Source organism: Neolamprologus multifasciatus, chromosome 7 (assembly GCF_963576455.1).
Source record: "Neolamprologus multifasciatus chromosome 7, fNeoMul1.2, whole genome shotgun sequence".
Taxonomy (NCBI): domain Eukaryota; kingdom Metazoa; phylum Chordata; class Actinopteri; order Cichliformes; family Cichlidae; genus Neolamprologus; species Neolamprologus multifasciatus.
In genome coordinates, this window is record NC_140445.1 from 45,134,540 (window position 1) to 45,161,798 (window position 27,259).

A 27,259-nucleotide genomic window follows, 5' to 3' on the forward strand; every position below is an offset into this window, starting at 1 on the left:
GTTCTTAGTGATGTTCTTAAATGGCTTTAAAAATGTGTTTTCTTCAAATGCCTGCAGTATGATTCATGACTACATTGAGTTTTTTGTCCTATAACCGATTCACAATATGACATCTCTTTCAATACTATAGTATCACACATAAATCAATCAGTTCTTTATCAAACGCCAAAAGATTCTTTCTCATGTTGTAAAGTCATTTAAAAACAGTTTTCACAGGACTCTACGCTGTCCTGTGAAAAACTGAGTCAACCCCATGATTCAGTGGCTTGCAGAGACACCTTTAGCAGCTGCAACTTGAAGCAATAATTTTCTGTATGACCTTTTCAGTCTTTCACATCGTTGTGGAAGAATTTTTGCCCAATCTTCTTTACAACATTTCTTCAGTTCATTCAGGTTTGTGAGCATTTGTTTGTGCACAGCTCTCTTAAGGTCCCCAACAGCTTTCAATTAGGTTGAGGTCTGGACTTTGACTGGGCCATTGCAACACCTTGATTCTTTTTCTTTTCCCACTATTCTGTTGTAGAGTTGCTGCTGTGCTTGGAATCATTGTCCTTTTGCATGCCCCAATTTTGGCCTATCTTTAGCTGTCAGACAGATGGCCTCACATTTGACTTCACAATGCTTTGGTATACAGAGGAGTTCATGGCCAACTCAGTGACTGAGTACCAAGGTCCTGTGGCTATGAAAAAGCCCACATCATCTTCTCTCCACCAATGTACTTAACAGTCAGTATGAGGTGTTTGTGTTGATATCCTGTGGTTGGTTTTCATGCTGTGCATCAATTAATATCTTCATTTTGGTCTCCTCTTACAAGAAGTCTTGTTGACTGCTCAGAGAACTTTGCAAACATAAGCTAGACAAGGCCCTCCCCCTGACAACCCTTCCAAAACAAGCCATAGTTATTCAGTCTTTTTCTAATTGTAGTGTCATTTTAACATTTAACATGCTGACTGAGGTCTGTGCAGTGAGATGTGGCTCTTGGGTTTTTGCAGTTTCACTTAACATTGCATGGTCTGATCTTGGTGTTAAATTGATGGGATGTCCAATCCTGGGAAAATTGACACCTATATCAAGTGTTTTCCAGTTCCGAATAATCTTTCTCACTATAGATTGACGAACTTGAGATTATTTGCAAATGGCTTTATAACCATTTGCAGACTGGCAGCAACACTGTTGGTTAAGCAATTGCTGATGTCTTTCTTCCTTCTCATTGTGTTCACACACCTGAATACTACAGTCCAGCAAACTGCCAAAACATCAACTAAGTTAATCAAGTGCATTTAATTAACAGCATCTGGCCCCAACATATTCTCTTCATTTTTAATGACTCCTTGCTTACGATATCACTATTATACTCGAGGAGTCAGAAGGTTATAGCAGCCAGTCTGCTGACAAATGCATTGATACATTAGTATGATAGCCTGGATAGGATCTGAGCACTTTATTTCATTAATGTTACCATGTGTGTCATATGTATGCGCCACAGAGCATTTGTCTGCATGCAGCGGCTCTATTCCCCACCAGTTTGAGAACCACTGCTTATCACCTATTAACAACCTGTGGTAATAGGTTTGCCAATTAGGTCATTGTGACCTTTAGCTGATGCATATTTTTATGGTTTTTGCTTAATATTTCAACATTGGGCTGCACTACCAATTTCATTGTCAGTTTTAGCTACTTTATAGAGCTTAGATTTCCTTAAAAAATCGGCATGTAGCTTTAGGTGAGCCTACTCAAGCCCTAAACTCTTTAGTAGACACACCTTTGTTTTAATGTTTTTATGTCATACATGCTGATCATAGTCTCACGGGGACCCAAAGTATGATCATTACTTTTCTGGCATGGTCTATGCTTTTTGTGGTGTTCTATTAACTTCTTAATTTTCCCACAAGGTCTTGCTGTATGTAATTGCTCTATTATGAAGCTTTCAGCTACTTTATTGCTCTTTTATAGGTTTCAATTTCCTGTCATATTCATGGAAGACTGAAGGTATAGACAAGCTTTTTTATGTGATCTATATTGGCATCGCCCCCACTAACCTACAATCTCTAAAGCATTACTAAAAATCTCCAGAAGAAATGATGTTGGGCTTTTAGCAGTTTAATCATGTTTTTATTCCATATTTCCCTGTTCAAGGCCATCTAAAATGATGTATTCATTTCGAAACCCGGAGTCAACGCATTAGGGTATCTTTTTAAGTATTTCCTGATTATGGCATCTGGAGATTTAATCACCTGTGTGGCTATTTCGTTTTGAAAACTGTATTACAGATACCTTTCATGGTATCTGTAATACAGTATAGTCTTAGCCCGAGCTAATCTATTACCTTTAAAAAATACCTTAAGTACATTAATAAAGGATGAACACGTTGAACAGGCGAGCGCCTGTGCACGTTCGCGCACAAAAAAGGCTCTGCATCTGTCGTGCTGAAAAGCCACAGCTTTGACTACAGGGTGCCCTGGAGATAATTGGTGTCCTTGGAGTTGAATAAGCTCATTTTAAAACACCTCAGGCCCGGGCTGTCCTGGTGTGTGACTGTGTATTGAATAATTGATTTGGAGAGGGAGGGGGCGGTTACTATCAGATCTGAACATAATGACTTTATATAATTAGCACGCAGCGTTAAAAAAAACATTTGACTCTGGGAGTTTTTTGCAGTGAGAGAGAGAGACAGAGAGAGGGGAGAGAGAGAGAGAGAGAGAGAGAGAGAGAGGAGGGGGGAGGCTCGTTGCGTGCAGAAGGGCTCATTTGAGGGGAACAGCCGCAGCCTGTGCAGATAGAGAAATACTTACGCACTGACATCAGCCAAGATAATGCTAAGCCACTGTTGATTTGGGGACATCTCTACTGCAGGGCAAGGTGATACTCCGAGAAGCTGTTTTCATCCATCCACGGGCTATTTTTACGCGCGAGGGAAAAGAGAGCGACTCCGCGGCTGTTTCTCTCGGCTCTCTCTTCGGGGACTATGAAGAGCGGAGCTGAAGTTTGAGCGACTCTAGGTTCAAACAGCGCGTCCAGGCCTCTGTGTTTGTTACCGCTCTTCCACGCAGGAGAGTAAAGGCTGGTATTTCTCCCACTGTTGGATTATTGCCGTTTACCTAAAGGATGGTGCTGGACAAGGAGGAGAGTGAGTACACGTTCCCTTGCTTAAACTGGTACTCAGTACTTCCACTTTAATGGGCACACCTGTGCAACACAATGCAACCCCAAGCAACTATTTTACCACATCAGGTCGATTTTGATGATGTTGACAGAATCATAAAGGCTTTAAACCAATAACATGCTTCAGGCTACTTATATCTATAGACGGAAACAACACATCTCCTACAATGTCATAAAACTAGAAATAGAGATAAATGTCCCACAGACTTCCCTAATGAAGTGTATATATATATATATATATATATATATATATATATATATATATATATATGTGTGTGTGTATGCTTGCTCTATTATACTCTATTATATTGTTAATGTGCAACAATTAAAAAAATAGATTGCAGAAAAAGCCCTTATTGACATTCACTCTTTGTTTCTCATTCCTGACAGAAAACTAACACTGAATCTCCTCTGTCTGTCTCTGTGTCTGTCTGTTTCTTGGCCTTTTTCCTGCCAGGTGTGTCTCTTGTGTCCCTCCAGTCCAGAGAAAAGCCGAGGGGCTGCGCCGGCTGTAATGGGAAGATACGGGACCGCTTCATGCTTCAGGCGTTAGACAGATACTGGCATGAGGACTGTCTGAAGTGTGCCTGCTGTGACTGCCGCTTGGGCCGGCTGGGCTCCACACTCTACACCCGGGCCAACCTCATCCTTTGCCGCAGAGACTACCTGAGGTACGGCTCCCATATGTGAAATGTGAGCGTTTTTCTTAGAGAATGGTACTACGATATCAAAGTGAAGCAAGTGGCCCTCACAGGCAATCAAGTGTCCACAATCGCCAACACGTCAGTAAATAAATTAAATCTGTCCAAGCATCATTTGACAGTGTTTGGATGTGGTGTGCTTGAGAGGGAATGTTTTGAGTCACCATATTTTGACTCTGCATTACAGGCTTGTGGAAAAATACTCATTTGTTTTTCCTTGTGAAAGGGTTTATCCTGCAGGGTGACTGGTTAACAGTTACATTATCCAAACATGGACTAGTTTTGAGGTTTACGGGTTCAAGAGCACAAATAAGAACATCAGCTGTCTGCAGTAAACTTACACAGACATAAGCATCTTGTATTCAGCATAAGAAAAAAAAGGCAGAACAGTGAAGCTTGCACTTTGTGAATGTTTCCGTTGTCTCTTATAGTTCCTAACATGGGCTTTTCTAATGGTTAGTTTCGTCCTAAGAAGATATGTAGCTGGAGACATCAGTCTTTAAAGGGTGATATTAGCTGTGATTATGCTGTGGATATGAAGTTTTATCAAGTTTGTGTTGGTACTTCAGTAGAATGAACAGTTGATGCTTTTCAATTTCAATACACTTTTATTTAGATAGTGCCAAATCACAAACAAATCAATTTTTGTTATAAGTTAAAGACCCTTCAATGATAGAGAGAAAACCTCAACAATCAGACAACTCCCTATGAGTAAGCACTTGGCGACAGTGGGAAAGGAAAACTTGCTTTTAACAGGAAGAAACCTCTGGCAGAACCAGCTCAAGGAGGGTCGGCCATCTGCTGTGACTGGGCAGGGGTGAGGGGAGGGAGAGAGGAAAAAAGAGAAGAGAAAAAGAGAATCAAAGAATAATAATAACTAATGATTTTATCCAAAGTGGTTTATAAACTCATACAAAGTGGATAGTTTCATCAAGGAGCAGCACCACAGACTGCAGGTCTGAAAAATGAAGCCAAAGCAGGTGTTCATCTGGACTGAAAGCACTACATCCAGATGAACAGAATCAACTTTTTGGGATTAACTTACATGGATGATTAAGCATGCATCAAGACATGACACTGCTTAATTTTTTCGCTCAATAAAAATTTTCCTAGTGAGTTCTTGGTTTGATACGCTTGCCTTAAGTTCCCTTTATGTTCCCATGTTATTAATTTACCAAGTTTTTGCCCCAATTAGAGTAAAACTGACTATAAAGCAGGATATCCTTTAGGGTTTGTCCACCTCGTGATTACGGTGCACGTTCATCTGTACAATATCTGAAGTTATTCTGCACCTTTTGTGACTATGATTTGGTATAGGATGACTATACAGGTAAGTATGTTTCAGTGTACTTGGGGTTTAAATAGATTTCTACCTTAGACTTTTTAAAACCATCAACCTTTTCTAAACAAACCTTGTCTGCGTCAACGGGCTCCACTGAGAGTTATATGCCTCTGATTTTTCTTGCCTAGAAATAATGATATCTGGTGTCAGGTCAGCAAGAGAATTCCTGATATCGCAGCCACATTGCTGAACTCATGTGTTAGTCTCATGTACAATCCAGCTGGATTTGGTTGGAGCTAAGTCGCTCATTAGCTGCACTGCACTTAAGAGACCAAAACCCCTTTTGACAGTTAAATTGGCTAGATTGCCTCCTGTTTTCCTCATCATTGCAAGGGTGCAGACCAAAGGCCTTTGAAGAGTGGGATTAAAACCATGTGATTTCTTTTAATTGGACCATTTGTAGAGAATTAGCATTGAGCTTCGTAGCCTCGTTAAGGAGCAGAAAAAAAAACCCACCAGGTGCCTGACTCGAGCTCGTTAGATCAGAACATTCTGTTAATTAGGTCTCACTTTTGTTCTCACGTTGGTCACTCTTTGGATGACGTTTTCCATTTGTAATCCAGGGCTGCTCAGTGCTTTTCTCCCTTATTACATGGATGACCTTTTTCCATAAGGCTTCCTCCAAAGCCCCCTTTTTCTATTTGGCCTCTAATGGAATATGGAAATCAGCGGCAGCCACTTGTCTTCGTGTGTGCCGGGCTCTTGGGGAGTTATTTGGTCATTCTGTTAGAGGTGAATAAGCGGTGAGGCCATCTGCAGCTGGCCAGCACAAAGCATTTATAGCAACACAGTTTGTTCTCGGGTGGTCTGAGGACAAGGTTCAAAAGTTGCCAGATAAATTTGGGGTTTCAGAAGAGAGTAATAAATTGACTTTCTTCTTAAAGCACCTGACATTTCATATAAATCGTGACATTTTCATATCAGTTAATCTCTATTTTGCTGCTCTCTATCAGCAGTAATGCATTAGTGATAGAGCTCATATCCAGTTTATGAAAACTCTCACATTTGATATTCTGAACGCTCACATATGTGAAGAAAAAAGATTAGTGCAGAAATAACAGATGTTTGAAGAGAATAGATGGAAAGTTGTAACCCTACCTTCACGCAGTGTTGGCAGAGCAACACTGTTAAAACAATGGAGTGTACTGACTTTTTTCCAGGTTTGCTAACTGTAGTGCTATACCGCTAACCTCTTAACATGCCTCAGATTGTTGGCGACCTATGTAGGGTTAGGGACATAGTTTAGGTTCTGAATTTATGGGACATTTGCCAAATAATAAAACTTTTAAGAGAAAAACTGTAATGTCAGAACATATCAGATGTTGTTGGAGACATTTTATAGTATAATCAGCTGTTGATGAGCTAACCAGATTTTAAAAATGAACCTTTAATGCTAAACTATTGTAAATAAATGGAGGAAATGGAGAAAGAACATATCACAGGCTAAGAGGTATTCAGTGTATTGCTAATACTCTGAATAACTAACAATGACTCCTCTATCTTCTCACCCTTAACCGATCACAGCAGATATCTGTCCAACCCGGATGCTGGAAGTGTCTTCCCGAATAAAAGAGTTTTTCCTTCCCACTATCACCAAGTACTGCTAATAGGGGGTCGTGTGACTGTTGGGGTTTTCATGCAATTTTTACTATGCAATATAAAGAGCTTTGAGGTGATTATTTGTTGTGATATAGCTAAAACTGATTTTAACTGACTTACTGGAGTTTGTGTGATGCATTACAAGCCCTGTGGTTTTCTCATTATCTGTCCACATGGGGTGTCTGGACTAATTTTGGCAACAAAGCTGAAACAATTAATCATACATGCCATTTGACAAGTAAAAACATGAAACGTTTTCTGCAGAAATTCAAGCTTTTCTTGCCTTTCGCTCACATTCCAGCTTTTTGACTGTCGAGTCTGCAGATTGGTTGATAATAAACTTAATGGTTAGTTGCAGCCATAGCTTAATGACACAGCTCCAGATCTTATTATGAGAACCTCATACTATCATCTCCTCATAATTACTACTAGAGGCGCGATTTGAATGGTTTTTCACACTTGGCTGCACTTATATGTATATAATGTGGGCTCTGCATTAGGGGGAGTGGAAACAGCCATCAATAATCAGGAAACGCAGTGCGGTTCACCGCTATAAATCAGTAATTGAAGTGATTATTTGCGAACGGTGCTCGGCCATCATCTGTGATGCTTTCTGGGACACACAGGCTACCTTTTGTCCTCTAGTTCAGTGTTTTTTTTTCCTTCTGCAGCTCCTGGCTGAAATGTATCTGTGTTTGTCCAGATTACAGGCCTGCTTGTTGCCCTCTCTCCCTCTGCAGGCTCTTTGGGGTGACGGGGAACTGTGCAGCCTGCAGTAAGCTGATCCCTGCCTTTGAGATGGTGATGAGAGCCAGAGACAACGTCTACCATTTAGACTGCTTTGCCTGTCAGCTCTGCCGCCAGAGGTAAGATTAGGGTAGCAATTAGCCAGGGAGATCAAATTCAGTTGACTTATCTCGGAGATGTACTGGTGAGCTCACTGGTCATTAAGAGCATATTAGCAGTGCACCGTAATCAGAATGCAATGAAATCCCCTTCACTTGAAAAACTTCAAGGGGTTAAAGACTTTGTATATCACTCAGATAGTTAATCAGGCAGCAGTCATGCAAGATTAAATTTCTAAGCATCATAGCTACAGATGTATGCTGAAAATATGCCTGAAATGCTCCTCTGGGACCTCATCATTCACTTCGGCTGTAGCAAGAACCAAGACCCAGTTCCATATTTTGATTTCTCTCTGCAGATTTTGCGTGGGAGACAAGTTTTTCCTCAAGAACAACATGATCCTTTGCCAGCTGGACTATGAGGGGGGGCATCTTAATGGCAGCACCGAGAGGCAGCCTCAGTAAGAGGTAATATTCTGATGACGGTGAATTACAGTTCCAGACACACGGTCTGACAGTTTGAACTAAACCATGCACTTAAATAATAGGAAGGTATACAAGTGAGCGCCCAGGATCATCCCAAATATGTCCACATGCAGACACGAGAGTCCCTAACAAGACGTTGCGAATTTAGAATTCCTGCAGAGAAAAGTTTAGTGTGTTTTCCACATTATGTGACATTCAGGCATAAACGTGGGAATCTCTTAGCCACACATTAATCAGACTGAATATTTTACAGACTTTGCACAAGGTTTTACCACTTGACAGGCATCTTAAGCATCTGCATTTTAGACCTGAACTTTTCCAGTACTTAACAGACATATGAAAATTTGGACTACACTTTAACCTCACTTAAACATGCAAGCCTCCCCATATTAAGTCTTTGTGTGGTTAGATTGTGCTGATTCAAATAGTAAATAGTAAATGGATTGCTTCTTATGCAGTGATCGGGCATAACGTTATGACCACCTGCCTAATATTGTGCTGGACCCGTCAAGGCCATAAAGGTGTGCTGTGGTATCTGGCACCATGACGTTAGCACAGAGCCTTTAAGTCCTGTAAGTTGCAAGCAGACTTGTTTGTCCGGCACATCCCACAGATGCACATGGACACCAGCATCCACGTGATGTTGCTTTGTGATCCAGTTTTTATACTCAGGTGCCCTTTGTTAGTGCTTTCAGTGGAGGACAGGGGTCTCTTTGGATATGACTGTGGCTATCCCATACATAACAAACTGATGCACTGTGTATTCTGACACCTTTCTACCAGCAGCATTAATCTTTTCAGCAGTTTGAGCCACAATTGCTCACACGTGCCAGCCTTCAATCCTCCTATGTATCAGTGTGCTTTGGCCTCCCATGTCCCTGTTGCTAGTTTACCACTGTTTCTTCCTTGGACCACTTTTGATAGATACTGACCACTACAGTCTAAGAACACCCCACAAGAGCTGCAGTTTTGGAGATGCTCTGAACCAGTCACATAGCCATCACAATCTGAAGCTTGTCTAACTTGCTCAAATTGTTACACTTGCCCATTTTTCCTGCTTCTAACACATCAGCTTTGAGGAGAAAATGTTCACTTGCTCTCCAATATATATCCCGCCCACTAACTGGTGCCATGATGGAGAGATACTCAGTGCTATTCACTTCACTGTGAAGTGGTCATAATGTTATGCCTGATTGGTGTATAGGGCTTTTCTACTCTACTTGAACACTCAAAGTGCTTTGTACTATATGTCTCATTCAACCTGGCATGCAGACTGAAGCAGGTCTGAAAAAAATGGTCTGAAATTCATGTGTGAAACCAGCTTTGGTAGCACCTGTCCTATATGAAATGGTGGGAGAGCCGTAACTTTTATTTCAACTGTTACCATCTTGTAGTGAAGCAAATAAATATGATTTGAAACAAACCTAAATTTCAACCCTTTGGTGTGTTTGCCTCAAAAAATGATTTTCAACCCCAATATTTAAATTTGCTATGCATGCATGTTACGTGGCTTTATAGATGGCTCAATCAACAATCCTTATGATCAACATCTCTGGCTGCAGTAATACTTAATACTTATCTACTGTGTGAATATGTCAGTGTAACATCTGACATAGGGAGGCCGGTATCTTTGCTGTAATACATTTCTTCCATATATTTCCGTTCAGAAAAACTGTAATTGTGTGAAATTTCAGAATTTCCTTTCAAGATTATTTGCAAACATTCTGGCCCACATAGTGCTTTAGCTAACTTTGGTCAAAAGGTTAGAGATTTAATTTTAAGGATAAAGCAAAACTTTTTATATAAACTTTTGGATTTACCTTTGGGTCTGATGACTCATTGCCAATATATTCCTATAACAGCTGAAGCTAAATCACTGACTATCCACTATATTAAAGTATAAATCAGTATAGGCATGTAAATTGCATTTCGTTGCCCTGTACCTGTGCATGTGCAATGACAATAAAGTTGAATTCTATTCTATTCTATTCTATTCTATGTAAAGCTTTAGTGTGGTTCTGAGTACGGCTTTTTCTTTGAAGTAACTGATTAATAATTCTCTGCTTGATATTGGTCCCTAAAGGATATCTTCTTGGCTACTTTAGGAAGATTAATATGTTTGCTTTTATGAAATTTATCAGTAGTAAAACTAAAGGAGTGCGCTGTGCTTAAAGAAATATGTGCTTCCAGATCACTTTTTGTGATTCACACAGAAGTAATTAGTACAGTGTGTACTTTGCAATGTGCTAAGCAAGGCTCAAGGGTCTTAAGCAAAGCAAAAATGTTTATTCCAGCCATTAAAACGCTGGTTAAAGCTTCCAACATTGCAAGTATTTCTTCCCCACTGTCAGATATACTGTCCAGCGCTGTAATAATGGGAGCGTTACAATGGGACAACATTTTCATTGTGGTTGGACATGTTCTCTGCACTGCAACCCTGTAACTCCACTTAAACTTGTGTAATTTTGCTTGTTATTAGAGAGAATTTAAGCTTTACATACATGACAAAATGACCCATCGCTGCTGTTCTGGTTCTAGTCGTGGGGGGACTGAAGCCTATCCCAGCTACAATAGGACGAGAGGCGGGGTACACACTGTACAGGTTGTCAGTCTTCGCACCCACATCTACACCTATGGGCAATTTAGAATCACCAATTAACCTAACATGTCTTTGGACTGTGTGAGGAAGCCGGAGTACCCGGAAAGAACCCATACAAACACGGGGAACGCATGCAAACTCCACACAGAAAGACTCCGGCCAGATGGTGGGGTCAAGTCAAGACCTTCTTGCTGTGAGGCAACAGTTCTAAACACCATGCTGCCAGAGAATAATCATAATAATTCTGTCCTTATCTGCAGAACTCTTTCTAAAGTTGTTAACTGAGGTCACATAAATCCTGTGGAACTACATCCTGGGTTCTGCCTTTTGTAAGCCCCTAGATGGGCGTGTGAGCGGTGTTGGGCTATGAGTGCAAAGGGTTTGAGGAAAGCTGAAAGCAGGCAATCCACAAATATAAAGTTTTCAAGGTCAGAAACATTCCCAAAAGCCACCAGCGGCCCAACATATCATTATGATACTAATTGTACTACTACAGCAGTAAAATACACACCATCGCCCTGCACGATTGGACACTGGAAGCTGAGAGTTACTTGTGAATGATTTCTGATCTTCCAGTTAATGTTGAAAAATCTTGCAGATATCATTTGTTTTCAAAAAAGAAACATCTTTATGTATTCAGGGACATAAACACCAGAGCATTCAAGGTTTTAGGCAAGTATATTGTTAACTCAGGTTAAAAATGAGGTAACTTTATTACAAATGCAGACAAATGTTTGTCATATGCTGCATGTTTTGCTTGGAGCTCTCTAAAATGGGAGTCTACTTTAGATATGTGGCCCCAACCCTGTAATTTTGATAAAATGGATACAGTGAAAGCTTTTTGGCTTTGTAAGGTTGTTCTCTCGAGATCCAAGTAGCTTTGTTGATGTAGGATTTTTTTTTTCTCTTTCCTTTTTGAGTTTTCATGAATGTGACCACTGGACGACTGCACATGTGTGTTTTTCCACCTTCACGCAGCTGGTTAACATGTAGATTTAAAAAAGCATAAAAATAATAATTAAAAAACACTACAAAGAACATTTTATTGTGAAAAATAATAAAGATAAAAACATGTTTGTGTTCCACTGAACACAAACTTGGAAATAAAATAGTTCTTTATAGTGAGAAAACAACCTTTGGTGAAAGTAAAGCAGAAGTAAATAAAGTATAGAGAGCAGGTAAATTCATCTACACTCCAATTGGGAGAATTAAATATTAATTATGCGCCTGAGTTTTTTAAAACAAGTGTTAAAGTGTTTAGGTTACATTTCTGTGAGTTGCTTTCAATGCAGTGCAGTTGTTGTTATAGTTACTGAACAGCACACGTTGCTCAGAACATTATTTGAAATACAAATTTTATGTAAAAACACAAACTTAAGGCTTCTGTGAGCAAATAAAGGATTGCATTCATCGTAGAAACTGCAGCGTGTTTTTGTTTATGGCTATGGAAAAAACAGTGCACTGATCTCTGACCATCAGAGGCCTTTAATACAAAGCAGGATTTCATCTTATCTGGGTAACCCTCAGTTATCTGCACTAAAAAGTTCACTTCTTAATAGGGTACTGGGTGGGTACTGGGACTGAGGTCGCGTTCTAGATTACAGATCAGCAGCTATGAAATCCCTGAATACAAAACAATCATAGCATCACTATTCTTGGAGGATCCCTCTGACCTCTGAGCACAGATAGAAGGTTTTCATTAGTCTCTAATGTCTTCGTGTTTCCCTGTTGATCAGTAAGAAATATAAATTCTTATCTTTTCAAGTTGGCAACAAACAAATTAAAAAATTTTTTTCATGGATAGATGATCCTAAAACACCTAAAATACTCATTTATAATCCATCAGATTCTCCTGTGTTTTAATGTTTTAATGATAGAGTTGTGATGTTAACAACTCTGTTAACTTCACCGTCTTTCCACTTTTCTTTCTTGGTTTCAAATAGACTGATCATTAATAATAGAGTTTTTCTTTTCTTGCTTAAAGTGCAAACACACATCCAAACAGCACTTTTAAAGCTAGACTGCTGTACACTGCTTTTCCTCTCGTACCACTCATGTTGTTGACAGTAGTATGAGACAGTCAGCATTATCAATACAACCTCTTCATATTTTTCCCACAATTTGTAAAATTAGCTACTTTGTTGCCAGTGCACTTATCCATAATTATAACATAAACTCTTTCATGTGAGCGTCCAAGGCTAATTTAATGAGTTAATAGCCTACTTCGTGTGACCGCTTATCCAATTTTCTAGGAGGTGTCTTCCTGTTAAAAGGGAGTTTTTCCTTCCCACTGTCACCAAGTGCTTATTCATAGGGGGGACATCTGGTTGTTGAGGTTTTCTCTGTATTATTGTGGGGTCTTTACTGTATAATATAAAATTGACTATTGTGAATTGAATTGAATTGAATTGAATTGAAGATAAAAGCATAAAAACCTGTGTAGGTTTAAAAAGCCTTAAGGGAGACAAAGTGGCAAAATAAAATGAGTCTATTTTTTAATTTGAATGCATAGAGGCAATTAATCTCAGGTCAGCAGGCAGCTTGTTCCAAAGAACAGAACAATAACTGGAAGCATCTTCAGAATACTTTGATGTGATTCTAGGAACATTTAAAAGTTCTTCACCTGATGACCTGAGAGCTCTGACTGGGTTGTAAACAGTGAACAAGTGAGAGCTGTACCAGGGGGACAGACCATTGAGACCTGTGTGAACTAATAGTAGGATTTAAAAGGAAATTCTATGTTGGGACTGAAACTCTGTGAATCACTGTTGAGCTTCAGCTCACGGATGACTTTAGTGTGACCATTTCTGTGGATCTAAATCCTGATTGGTACTTATCACAAAGACTTCAAGTTGAATTCTCCATTTAGTTGTTTGCAAAGTGTGTTTTCAAACATTCTGCCGAGGAAAGAAAGATTAGAAATAGGTCTGTAGTTATGAATTACCAATTACTAAGTCATTTTTCTTGAGCGGCAGTGTGATTATAGCACATTTGTGAGAAATATGGAAAGTGCAGGTCTGCAGAGAGCTGCTGATAATATTTACTAAAGGATTTGTAAAACAGTGACATACTGATTTGAGTAGTTTGGTGTGAATAGGTTCAAGTAAAGAGGTGCAAGATTTTAACCGATGAATCATTTCTTCGAGATCTAAAAAGCAGCAGGGAAGCAAAACAGGAAAAGGGCAGGCTGAACGGTCAAAGACAGGTGAAAGATAACAAGGGCAGGGAAAACAGATGCAAAGGATGGAGAAGAAAGATGAAGTGAAGCCACAAGAAAAGCAATTACCAAATAAAACAGGAAGTGGAAACACAGAAGACAAGAAAACTAATACAGGCATATCAAACAGGTAGGACGACACTGTAATAAATAAAAGAGAAAATTAAACGCTTATGAGGCCAAAACTGTCATTGGCAGCAACAGCTTTGTTAAACTTTCATATTCGTGTTCATTATGAGAGCTGAGCATGAAATAAATGATGTATTTAGCATGTTTTTACCTAAAACTGAAAAATATGACTTTTTGTTGAAAGTACCCTTGTAGCCCACAGTGTGTTGTTCATAATACAAAACCATTGTTTTGCTATCACACTGCAGTTACTGGATACATAAAGCTGATGATATTGTTTCTTGTGAAGCCCCCAGACCTCACTCTGACATATTTGATGTTTTCCATCTCTCTCTGCAGATCAGAGAAAGGACCACTGTGAGCCAGCTGGACTATGAAACTCACAGCAGCGCACACCTCATCAGCTTCTTGTTTCAGACTGAACTGTATGGAAAAAAAGAAAAAAAAAGAAAAAGAAAACATTGATTGAACACATTTCCAGCAGCCCAACTTTGAACTCTTTATTCCAGAGCTGCGTGACTATTTCCCTTAAAGCTGACAGTTCTGATCAGATGGACTTGAGATCGACTGGGGAGTGAAAACGGGGTAGTGAAACTATCAGAAGATATTTTCCAGAGGACCTAATGTGGACGGTGAACAGAAAAAGAGTGAACTAGTGTTTGCAAATAATTCATAGTCTGCTTCACCAAATGTGAAACACTAGATGGATGGAAAGAAGTCAGCCAGGCCACACATAGCACCAACCAAGTCATCCATCAAAGAAAAATACAAAGTTCCCTCTGATTGTCAGATCGCTCTGGCAGTCACTGAAGTGTCTTTTGTGGTGAACCCCACCCAGCTGGCTCGAAGGAAGCCCCGAAACAAACGGAAACTTTAGCAAAGATTGTTTGGCTCTGTTCAGCAACTGAGGAGTACCAGCTCCATCTCCCCGCCTCTCCTCTCTGAAGCCTCGAATGGGACTTCGAGCCCACTCTAGTTTTGTTCTCATTCTGCTCGCAAGCTGTTGTTTTCTTCACTAATTAAACTTGATTTGAATTTCACTTTGTGTGCTCATGGTTTTTTGTTTTTTTGTTTGTACTGAGATTGCCAGTAATGGGTGGGAAAAGACATGTCGCCAGAGGGAATTAACAGTCTAAATATTCCCTTCAAATGTACAAAAGTAATAACTTGTCTTGTAAAAAAAATCTAATACAAAATCAAATGGGCTTCCTTCAGACGATGAATATGCAAATGGTTCATTTTCCAAGACGGCATAAAACGTGTGCACAGCATTTTTCTGCTTCAGTAAAATCTGAGCATCCCACTCATATCAGACAGGAATTGGGAAAAAAATCACATTCTTATGTCCAAGGGTTGAACTCAGATTTAGAAAAAACATTTACTGTTCAGTGGCCTGCCCCACAACTTCACTCTTACTGGTCTTATGGCAAAATTTAAGGCCAGAAACAGTCCCAGTTTTCAGAGATAAAAACATTTAAAGCCTTCTGTACACCTGCTCTCTACCAAGTCCATGTTAAGGGTTAGTCCGCATGCATGGTGCAGTTGATTTAGCAGGGAGCTTTAGGATTCACTTAGTTATCATGGGATACCTCTAACAAATACACTTTCTAAATTTCTGCCTACTGCATCTTTAAGGAGCAGAAAAGCAGGGAGAGACGAAGGAGACAACAAAAGCGGCTGCTTCTTTTTAGGTATAATATCAGTTACATGAAAGCTGAAGTTTTACTGTGGGAGTCATATTTAGTTTTTCAGGATAATAATTTAGAATTGTATGTAAGTATTTTATTACTGAAGGAGGAAAAAAATGTGCTAGGCCCTATGAAACACTTTCACTGGCTTCTCATTTGATCCAAAATCCAATCCAAAAAAACAACAACCCCGATATACTTTGTAATCTCTGTATGGCATAGGCACACTTTCCATCTCACTACTTTTAACCCCTTAGTGTGGACAAATCCTCCTGAAATCAAAGTACAGGCACATTTTTCTTAGAACTAATGAGGACCATCCTATCACTGTTTTTATCTTCAATGCTGTGGGACAAGCTTCCACTTTCTATTAGATCAGCCCAGTCAGTTTCCAATTAAAAAATGAAAAATAATAATAATAATAATAATTATTATTATTATTATTATTATTTTTAGACACAGGAATCTATGACTTGATGTGATGATGAACAGATATTAATTCGATATAGTGGTGCTTTTATTAGAAGCTCTATGATGATGTTTCATGAATGGCAGTGTAAGGAGTGCCCTCTGTGTCTGAAATGAACTATTATGGCCAGCTCGTGATAAAGCTCATTATAAAGTGGTACACACACATACAAAATCTTTCCATAACCAGCCAGGGACATTAAAAACACTCATACGATCATTTGGCGCCACCCAACGGCGAAACTATGTAACTACAGCTCCCGAGCACTTCCGCTCCTCCAGCCAACAAGGAAGTTCACCACACTCCAGTCTTCGTCTGCGCCCTCTCCGCAAATCTGACACAATATATCGTTATTTCTGTGAGGAAGGTGACTGCTCACCTGTCGGTATGGCGATGTCAACCTTTCAGAAGGTGACCCTCGCGACGGGCCTCGTGCTGTGCGTCGCGTTGCTGCTTCCTAAAATGCTGTTATCCCGGGGGAGGAAGGATGCTGCCGAGCGGCCGGAGGGTACGTCGCATTTCACGGCTTTTCTTTACTGGTCAGGTTGCCTCTGCGGTTCATATGGTTGATTTTTTATAGTATCTTAATTCATTAGATTTTTAAATTGTGTTATACTATTTCTTTTGTTAGTATTTCAATCCAAAATATGTGTTCTGCATCATTTATGCATCACTTTAGTTGTAGTAGCATTTTCCTCCCTGGAGAGGGCGCCAAACACACACGACACTATCTACCGTTATACGTGTATAATATACGAACTGCTTTGTATTTAAAGGGGTTATATTTGGAAAACAAAATATGACTCTGTTAGCACACCTGCACAGACATTAGATGAAGCCTAACTCTTTACGCAAAGCCTGACTTATTTATTCAGTGAGCGCTGTGCTAGTCAAATAAAAAATGCATTACTTAAAAAAATCAGACAATAACAATAATGGCGCTGACTCCCATTTGGCTCCTCACTGCAGGTTCAGGACGGTTCCCTCCAATGTTGCACCGTCAGATGGCTCCGGAGAGCAGAGGTCAGAGAGCCGCCGGGTCCGGAGCCTCCAGGGCCCACAACACAGAGGCCATAGGCAGAGGCAAGGGAGCAGGAACAGGGGCGGGAGCTGGAGGCAAATCCAACCTGGCAGGACAGATCATCCCTGTGTATGGCTTCGGGATCTTGCTCTACATCCTCTACATCCTCTTTAAGGTGAAGTACTAGCAGCTGGCGAGAAGAAACAGCAAGAGATGTACCTAAAAGCTCTTTACTGAAGTAAAAACTAGCTTTCATGTAGCAGCTGTGATTAAACATCTCTCATCATATACACTAAATTGCACAAGTCAAAGTATTTTAATATCAAGTAAAAATTAAACCATAAAGAAGTGAAAAGTGTTCACAGTCTTTTCTGCAAAGGACTGATGTTGTTTGTTATAAAGCATGAAGTCAAACACACACTTCCCTGTGGGGTTGTGGGATTTGCTGTGTTGTTTCTTTAAGAGTTTTAATCCTGATTCTCTCTCTGCTAGATCACGTCTAAAGGGAGCAGCAAGCCAGCAGAGGGGAGGTTCCCTGCATCACGCTCAGAGAACCTCAAGAGAAAGATCAGTAGGTTTTAAACACTCTCATTTAGCAACTTTTAATCACTTTCCCATCATTTTTGCTTTTGTAACTAAGCTGCTAAATGAATCTAATGTTATTTTCTGATGGAAGGAGCCACATATTATCACTGCTGTGCTCATTATTGTCTGAAGAGCGCGTATAATGATCGTTGTCATTTTATGTAGTGGTAATAAAGTCGAAGAAACACAATTTCCCCTTTTTTGGTTTCCAGCAACAACATCAAGGGAGCATTTCAGTCATTATTAAAGCTGTTTACATGCATTAAGTCACTCGCTCTCAGAAAGCATTTGTGCTTATCTTCATTTTGGTTATTAACCCAATAAGAAAAACCCCAAGGTTGTAAAAAAGAAAATAATACAACTGTACATTGTTCAAATGATTCTGACTGCCTGTGCATCAGTGCGTTGATCTATATTGTCTGCATAATTTAAACATACTGCAACCCTTTCTCCTGACTTTGTCCTTTCTTGGCCCTCCAGCTGATTTCCAGCTGGCCCAGCTGCAGGAGAAGCTGAGGGAGACAGAGCTGGTGATGGAGAAGATTGTTTCCAACGCCCACCACAGTCCTAACAGGTGACTGCACGTCTTTTACAGAAGACAAAAAATTGCAAAACCCATAGAGCTTGTTTGTTATTTTCATTTCATGCATCCACAATCTCTTCCACAGCAGAGATACAGTGTGGGTATAATTATTTGACTCCCTGCTGAATCTGTCGGTTTGCTCACTTACAAAGAAATAAACTGTCTCTAATTTTTATGATACTTTCATATTAATGAGAGGGACAATATCAACAAAAAATCCAGAAAAAAACATCATATAAAAGTTAGAAATTGATTTGTGTGTCACTGAGTGACATAAGAAGTTGATCACCAAGCAAGACACAACCCAGTACTTGGTGGAGAATCCCATGTTGGCAAGCACAGGAGTAAGATGTTTCTTGTTTACTTATTGGCCCCTCTGCGCACGGAAGTCGTTTTGTACCTTTAGCAGAAAAACAGCCCCAAAACATAATATTTCCACCTCCATGCTTGACAGTTGAGGGTCATACGGGGCGATCGTGGCTCAAGAGTTGGGCATTCGTCTTGTAATCGGAAGGTTGCCGGTTCGAGCCCCGGCTTGGACAGTCTTGGTCGTTGTGTCCTTGGGCAAGACACTTCACCCGTTGCCTACTGGTGGTGGTCAGAGGGCCTGGTGGCACCAGTATCCGGCAGCCTTGCCTCTGTCATTGCGCCCCAGTGTGGCTGTGGCTACAATGTAGCTTGCCGTCACCAGTGTGTGAATGGGTGGATGACTGAATGTAGAGTAAAGTGCTTTGGGGTCCATAGGGGCTAAGTAAAGCGCTATACAAATACTTACCATTTCATACTCAGCATTTTTCTTCCTCAAACCCAGTGTGTCGAGTTGATGCCAAAGAGTTCGATTTTGGGCTCATCTGACCACAGCTCTCTCTCCCAAGCCTTCTCTGAAACCTTTGGATGTTCAGTGGTAAACTTAAGACGGGCCTGTGCTGGTGTGTTTACTTCTCTCATTGCTGCATGTTTAGAGAGCTGGCTTTTAAATATATTCGTTCAAAGCATAAACTTTTCTGTTTTCCTGTGTGCAGGGTGAAGGGCGTGATGGCAGACCAGGAGGAGAGCCTCCTTCAGCAGTTGACGGAGATAACACAGATGATGCAGGAGGGTCAGCTGGTGGAGGGAATGGCTCCAGAGAAGAAGCCCCAGGATGAGTGGAAAGGTAAAAGATTATATTTTACCCACAGGAAAATGTTTTCTTATCAGATTTTTAGGAAAGAAAAAAGTGACTTCATCATCTTCACTCTCTCCTTGTTTCCTTTGAATGTGTTTCATTAACTGCATTCTTTCTGTTCCAGCTGTAAAAGAAAGTGTCCTCTTTGATTTCACACTTGTAACTGTTCATCACTTGGGTACAGGTTCATTTGCTCGATTACTTCCTCCACATCCTTTTTGGCTTGTCTTTGTGTTTTTGCCAAATTCACAGGTCGGCCTCTGAGGTTTGCTTTTCAAGTGTAAACTGTGATACTTACACAGCTGCGCTGTCTTAGCTGATGCTGTTTTAAGATTCTTTCAGTTTAAGGGATTTTTCTGTCATCAGCCAGGCTGTTGATTGCATTTCATATACAGCGATGTTTTCATTATTCAGGTCAGTATTGGAAGTGCTATTCTTACCACATCTAAGCATAGCCACTTTTGGCTCTCTCTCTTTCTGAAAGTTGTGTTAAGTGGAGTGCAGCACTGTCCTAAGGAGACTGCCTATAAAGGGGAAATCATCCACTTATAAAAATGAATATTTTTTTAGGCAGAGTCACAGAACGCTGTGATTGCACCTCCTATCATGATGATTATTTTTGGTCAGCAAGCAAAAGGCAGTTTTTACCAAAGTAAAGAATAAAATGATCCAGCCAGAACACGAGCGATCTGTGTTTGGTTTTAAGTCCTTGATAGTTTATTTCTTCTTCAGAACTTTCTGCACTTTGATATATCTTTGATATATCCATTTCCTGTGCTGTGGATCTGAATTACTTTTTTGTTTTCATACTCAGTTCTCTGGTCTCTGGTCAGTGTTTAACTCCAGCTGCAGTCCCATTAAATCAAAAAAAAAAAAAATGACTGAAGTGAAGTCAGGAGACCCACTGCTGTGTGTGTGTGTGTGTGTGTGTGTGTGTGTGTGTGTGTGTGTGTGCGTGCGTGTGTGTGTGTGTGTGTGTGGACAAAAGCCAGACTGATACTGCAGTTTTAGGGCTGACGATTTTTAGAGTGAGAAACTCCAGACTCTAAATATCAGCAGTTTGTCTTTATAAATTAATGCAAACATACAAAATGAATCAGTGGTTGTTTTTCACTTTTCGGCCACATGTGCTGCAGACAGCAGAGAGCATTTAAAACAATGGCGTAAAGTATTTAACCTCCTAAGACCCGAACTCTTCCACTGCATGCATTTTTAATTTCTCTTTGATATTTGGGCTGATTGGGACCCAATGAATGTAAAAACAAAGAATTACCAGATATTTTTATTTACCTTATTTTTGTTTTTAAGAATAATAAGAGCCACATATGAGGATATTCATGTAAAATTTTGATAGAACAGTAGCAGTATGATGTCCTCGTAAGTGGATATCAGGCCCTTGTAGAGCAAAATTCATTATTTTGGTCCAAATAACCCAAAATGGGATGTCCACAAATGTGGACGGCAGGTCCTAGGAGGTTAAAACATTTTGATCTTTTTTTGCTTTGATTAGCATTCAAACCATATTGATGTATATCTGACCAGGGTGAAGGACTGGAGCAATGACTTCCACCGATTAGTCTGTTCTTAGTTTACTTTAATACACTTGAAAGTGGAATTTCAGTAAATCATTTCGATGCATTTGCATGTGAAGAAGTTGATAATTGCTCCTTTATTTCTTTGATTTTAGATTCTTTATTGACCAAAGCATCAAATTAACTGTCCATTTAACACACTCTTGGAGAGCTCTGCAACAATGAAAACAGTTGCTTAAGGTTGCGTTTATGCACAAAAAGAACAAATTCAGACCAGACTTTTGTGTGATTTCCAAGTTTTTTTCAAAGTTCTCCCAAGCAACAAGGCACTGCTTATAATTATTTGCCTTTCTGTCAGTAAAGTCTCTCTTTCAGCAACAAACTTTACACTGCACAGGGATTAAGTGAAGCCAGCGATTCCCTGTATGTCGTAAAATGTTTCATAGGATTTCATATGATTTTACTAAATAGTTTTTTACTTTGCTTAAAATTAAGTTTTTACCTAAATTTCAGTTACAAAGTAAAGCTGCAATACTGAAAGCAAGATAGACAGATATAGATTATCCTGTGCTAACTGCTGTATTTTTGATTTCAAAACAATAGTGATCAGTAATGAGGGGATGCATTTCTGAAAACTTCCCACAGATTATCCAGAAGAGCCTCATCCATACTGGGAACATTCCCACTGCTGTTGTAAGGAGCACCACCACAGTCCACAGACAGAGGCAGAGAGAACAGAAGGCGACGGGGCCGACCTGCTCGAAAACCTCCCTGCAGACGTCACAGGTGGAGACGTGGTCGAGGAAGCAGAAGATCTGAGCGAAAGAGCTGCGAGAGAATCTGATCTGACAGCAGCAAGTAGAGACGATGTAGGGTTAGAGAGCAATTTAGGGAAAACTGAGGAGGAGGACATGCACGAACACAGAAAGCAACTGGGTCAGATTGATCTGGGTGTCCCAGAGGAGGAACTGGTTGGAGTCCTGAAAGAGCTGGAGCTCACGCTGAGAATGACATCCGTATTGGAGCAGGAGAAGATTAAGGACCTGGTGCAACCAGTGGACTCGGAAACGGCCTGCAGCTTGGTCAGACGGAGAAACAAGAGGAGGAGAGCAAAGAAAGACACAAACTGACCAACGCGATTCAGATACAGTCAACTTGAACCAGGGTCTGGTTTGTGAGGGCAGATGGGGTTTTTAGTCTGTTCTCATCAGATCGGAAGTAACATGAAAGCTGGTGATAGCATGACAGTTTCTCCAGCCTTGCTTAACTTTAAGTGAATACATGAGAAAAGATGTGAACAGGGCATATTTTATATCAGTAATATCAGCTTGATCCAGTGGCTGAAAGGTTTATAAGACCCTCATTATCTAATAGAGTATTAGCCGTCTGCATGCATGAATTCATAATGTGCTTCCAGGATTTCTGGTGATGTGCTGAAAAGGTGGACAGTATGCACACAAAACCGTTTGTTAGAAGGCATCAGTTTCTGCTCCTCTAGGGGACCTAATGTTATTTTATCTGGTACTGGAAGATGAAGTATATCTAAAATTAAAGAAAAACAAAAAACAAGAGCAAGTAAGACTGAATCAGACCCCAAATGGGAATGCAAATTGTCTTAATACCTAGTGCACAATATTAGGATGTTTGTGCCTCTTCTCACTTTTGTCAGCAATGAAACACTACCATTAAAACTGCAGTCATTTTAAATTTTGTTTGACAGTTTTCCTACTGTGCTCTTGGATTCCTTTGTGTGAGCAAATGCAATAAATGACACTATTCTTAATTTAAGTTTTTAATTAGACAGGAGTTAGCCGAGTCCTCTTCTCCTCAGTGTTTAATATGAAGGAGTGTCTTCTAAACAAACCTACTGTGAGTAAAAGCACCTGAGAATGCACATCAGTGATTAACATGCTGTGAAGATGTTTCACACACACTTTCCTGTATCTTCTGGTCGTCAAATTATGCCGTTTAGTTTTATAGTACTACTTTATGGCACTGAGTCAGACTCTTCGGTGATGCCTGCAATGTTAATCGAAGTATTGACACGCGAGTCAGCTAATAATATGGAGAGCAGCAGAAGCAGCATTCAAAAACAAAAATGAGTTTATTACTTGTATCATGGTACAATTTAACCATACAAAAGCAACATCACATTGTTTGATGTTAGCAGAGAATATTTTTGATTAACAGTTTAGCAAGTGGCACATCACAACATCTTCCCCCCTCTAAATATTTCTCTTGACTTGCATTAAGTGTCACGTGGTTGTCTGGGATCTATGGGAAGCAGATCACTGTTTGGCGTGCTGCCTCAGTGCTCCATTGGCTCATCAGAGGCCTCTGCAGGAGCAGGTTCATCTGCGGGCTGGGCAACCTGAAACACAATTATTTTTTCCAGTTTTATTTTAGATGGTATACTATAATGAAGTGACATGGAAATGTTTCTCCGGAGCTCGACTGGATAAACCTTTGCAGTACCTTTCTTTGTGGCCTCTCCTCTAGCCCTTCCAGGAATGGGGCAACATCGTCATCGTCATAAATGGTGAACTCCATGTCTTTCCCGACAATGCCGATGGAAACATTCTGAAAGAAAAAGGGCACAGTGCTGAGAAACTGCCTCTGTGCTGCACAAGCTCATGTCTCATTTAAGTCAAGACTTGTGCTAGCCGAGTGTGTAAGGTGGTGACGTATCAGGTGGGTGTGGAGGGAGCTGGGGTACCTTGGTAGTGAGGTCCTGCTCAGTAGGGAGGGTTTCTCTGAGAGCACGGAGGCCATGCTGGACCAGTTCATTCAGGATACCTGACAACAAAACCAACATATCAGTGTGACTATCCACGTTTATATTGTAAAACTGCATTGATGACTAAAATATTTCAACATGTCCCAAAATGCCTCAAGATGCTCATGGCCAAATTACATTAGTTATTTAACAATACAACAGGATAAGCATTCATTTGCTGTTTAAACTGCTTTAAATGTAAATGCTTGTGAAAAGGTTAAAAATTAAAAACTGGATCTTACAGTCGGAGAATTTATCCATGCATCTCTCCAGGTAGGTGCGTGCAGACTGGGAACGCGCTCCGATGGACATGGCTTTACAGTCAAAGTAGTTTGCTGACGGGCAGGTCTGGAAGATGTGAGGTCCCATGTCCTGTTTGACACGAAACAAATAAATATCAACTGCACTGACTACTGACACCTTTATAGTCTTTCAGCTGCAGATAAAGCTATACATGCATAAATCCAGGCAGATATTTAACAAACAGCAGGCGTGAAACAAACTCACATCATAACCAGCAATAAGGAGTCCAACGCCGTAGGGCCTTCTTCCATATCTCTGTGTTGGGATTTGGGTTTCTGCAGTTTAAGTCAAGAATCGTACGATTCACTTTTTTCCTTTTTTTTTTAATCCTTTCATGAAGACAACCAGAAAACAGTCTAGTTTCTCTCACTCACACAGGAAACACATGCTATAACATATATTAGTATGATTGATAACAGTAGAGAGGATACTGCTGCCAACAAGAGCGACAAGACGTGACGTTGGGAGGGGCCTGTCGAAGACAAATCTGGAGTCCAAGCACTCCTGACGCATGAAGTTACTGTGGGAGAGAAGGTGTAGGAATTGTATTTAAGAATATTATGTACTATAATCATGAGCGACTTACTTTGCACCATCAGTGTCACTGTTACCTACCAGAGCAGCCTGGCATCAGCAGTCAGTCCAGCAATGGAGATACCAATGTGGTTGTCGACATGGAGGATCTTCTTCTGGTGGGCCGCCAGTTCAGACTGGGCTCTCTGCAAGAGAAACATGACACATCAGTTGTGCATTTTCAGTTATTGTGCTTTGACACCAATAACCTGCTGCAGATTTTCTTGGCTGTTGGACTTTAATATACTTCCTATTATAAGAAACAGGCTTCCCTCCCCCCTTTTCCACAAATAAGACAAGTAGGCAGGATGACACAAATTAAATCCTTTTAATATGTTTAGAGACACTCAGAAACATGCTACTGACCCACAAAATATTCAGGAAAGAAGTATAATTGTGTAGATACTTGGTGACAGTGTGTTAAAAAATTAAATCCTACAGACTTGTTTTTCTGCATCAGGAACAGCGCCTGTATAGTGACCAATTTTCTGGCATTTATCCAAGGCATAAAAAAAACCCTGCAATGTCGTAAGATCACCACCAAACACTGCATAACTGTACCTTTAGCGCCACCAGGACTGCGTGCGTTCTGGATTTCAGCCCTACAGTTGCAGACCCTTGTTTCACAGCCTCCATGGCATACTCAATTTGATGAATACGCCCCTGTTCACAGATGGACAGGCTTATTTCACTCATCATGCTACCAAGTGTCAATGATGCACTTAGTCAGTGAAAGACATGACTTACCTGTGGGCTCCATACGGTCACATCGTTGTCGTACTGGTTGCGGAACTAAAATATAAACAAAAACCAAGCAGTCACTTAAAAATCTAGTATTAAAACATCACACACAGGAGCTGAACTTACATAGTTGTCTTGCATTATCAGCAGTTTTCTTGGTTAGCTACTGTTTCTCAAGGACTGAAGACGGCAACTACAAAAGAGACTGTCTGCAGGTTGGACTTTTCCAGAGCCAGGTTTTAAATTACCACCGTGATTAAATTATTTATAAACACGCATCTCTTTACTGGCTCGAAACACAAAACACCAAACTGACTTTAATACTGGATTAAGACCAGACAGCAGCATAAATACTGGGAACATGGTAAATGGCAATCATAAAATACTAAATGGATTTCAATTGTCCGTCAAGCCAAATAACAACAGACACGAAGAGCAGATTAAAAAAGGTTATGGGGATTTCTGCTTTTATCGCCTCATCAGCGTCACAATTAAAACGTTGGATTTTGTGCATTTCACTGTGTTTTTGTATTTGTATCTTTATCTGTCGTTTTTTTTTTTTTTTTTTTAATTATCATTATTAACGTGTGGGGACAAGAATGATTTGCAATTGCTATGCAGTCATGTTGATACACCATGTCGCACTGCAACGCTCCCATCATACAAAAGTTTGACCAGTTAGAATTTAATGACGGCTAACTGTCATTAGCTAAGTAACCTTTACAGAACATCACTAACATTTACTATAGGAGACTTGCGGAACCATCACAGCCTTCGCAGCGATACATTTCTGAACAAAATTATTATTTCTCTTTTTCTAGCTTTTAAAGCCTAAAGGCCGGTGAAGTGGATTAAGGGAAAACGAAAGTAAGACATTCTACTTCCATCGCCAGTTTCAATGATGCTAACTCAGCCTAGCTGCTGAGCGTTAGCCTTCCAATTCTTGATTCATCTAACAAATATTTAACTCATCATGTTTTAACAACATTTAATAGGAGCTAAATGAATATTTACTTAGGCAGACTACGCCGAGTATAAGCCACACGATGGCTGTTTCTTTGAACACTGTGCGGCTAACGCTAGCAGTGCAGTGTTTTGCTTACTCACAGTGCAGTCAAAAGTTAGCCAGCTAACGTTAGCATTGTGGGAATAAGTGGACCCGCTTTCAGGATTTCTTGAGTAAAAATATACCGTATCATTTATTCAGTCTTTGGATCTGATTTATAATATGAAACTGACCAAAAAATTATACTTTTAATTCATACGCACCATCTCTGCTTAAGAAAGTGCCTCGTCCCCGCCGCCTGCGCAGTGATCCTCACTTGATTTATTTTCCTGACAGGACGTCAGGGAAACCAACAGAACCCCGATTTCAAATCAGTGATCACTGAGTGAACTTTTGGTTGGTGACGTAAAAAAAAAAACCAAACCAGTCCAATATCTTATTTAAAAAAAAAAAAAAAAGCAATCACAATAACAAAAATAATAAGTGCAAAATATAAAGTAACCGACAAACCCCCCGGAACACTCACAGGACATCTAAAAAACAAAATTAATAAAGTAGAAGTGTATTTTAAATCTTGCCTCTACAAATGCAAATACTATCAAATCAAATAAGACAAAATAAAACAATAGTTTTAATTTGTTAAGATAAATCCTAAACTAATCAATTGCAATGTTTTTTTGTTTGTTTTTTTTACTTAAATAATAAGAAGGATCGTGAAAAGAGAACCCATTTGGATA

The 27,259-nt window shown here is 40.0% G+C and overlaps 3 protein-coding genes across 4 annotated transcripts; 2 read left to right on the forward strand and 1 right to left on the reverse strand.

Moving 5' to 3' along the window:
- Nucleotides 1-2,708: 2,708 nt before the first annotated feature.
- On the forward strand, nucleotides 2,709-15,120 carry LOC146515071 (rhombotin-1-like). The gene is made up of 5 exons (XM_085167250.1): nucleotides 2,709-3,127; nucleotides 3,620-3,833; nucleotides 7,545-7,670; nucleotides 8,009-8,117; nucleotides 14,420-15,120. Exons 1-4 carry the CDS (start codon nucleotides 3,106-3,108, stop codon nucleotides 8,112-8,114), a joined length of 468 nt encoding a protein of 155 aa, XP_085023376.1. The 5' UTR covers nucleotides 2,709-3,105; the 3' UTR covers nucleotides 8,115-8,117; nucleotides 14,420-15,120.
- Nucleotides 15,121-16,257: 1,137 nt separating this feature from the next.
- On the forward strand, nucleotides 16,258-23,432 carry ric3b (RIC3 acetylcholine receptor chaperone b). The gene is made up of 6 exons (XM_085167247.1): nucleotides 16,258-16,745; nucleotides 17,207-17,433; nucleotides 17,751-17,829; nucleotides 18,324-18,417; nucleotides 19,449-19,579; nucleotides 21,769-23,432. Exons 1-6 carry the CDS (start codon nucleotides 16,625-16,627, stop codon nucleotides 22,251-22,253), a joined length of 1,137 nt encoding a protein of 378 aa, XP_085023373.1. The 5' UTR covers nucleotides 16,258-16,624; the 3' UTR covers nucleotides 22,254-23,432.
- On the reverse strand, nucleotides 23,209-26,904 carry psma1 (proteasome 20S subunit alpha 1). Of its 2 annotated transcripts, none has more exons than XM_085167249.1 (10): nucleotides 26,786-26,904; nucleotides 25,523-25,567; nucleotides 25,337-25,438; nucleotides 24,818-24,921; nucleotides 24,634-24,722; nucleotides 24,407-24,477; nucleotides 24,142-24,271; nucleotides 23,840-23,919; nucleotides 23,599-23,703; nucleotides 23,209-23,494 (listed from the first exon to the last, which is right to left on the reverse strand). In XM_085167249.1, the coding sequence occupies exons 1-10, from the start codon at nucleotides 26,786-26,788 to the stop codon at nucleotides 23,432-23,434; spliced, it is 792 nt and encodes a 263-aa protein (XP_085023375.1). In that variant the 5' UTR covers nucleotides 26,789-26,904; the 3' UTR covers nucleotides 23,209-23,431. The 2 variants fall into 2 exon arrangements, with proteins under 2 accessions (XP_085023375.1, XP_085023374.1); XM_085167248.1 differs by lacking the exon at nucleotides 26,786-26,904 and adding an exon at nucleotides 25,643-25,672.
- Between the last annotated feature and the right edge of the window lie 355 nt (nucleotides 26,905-27,259).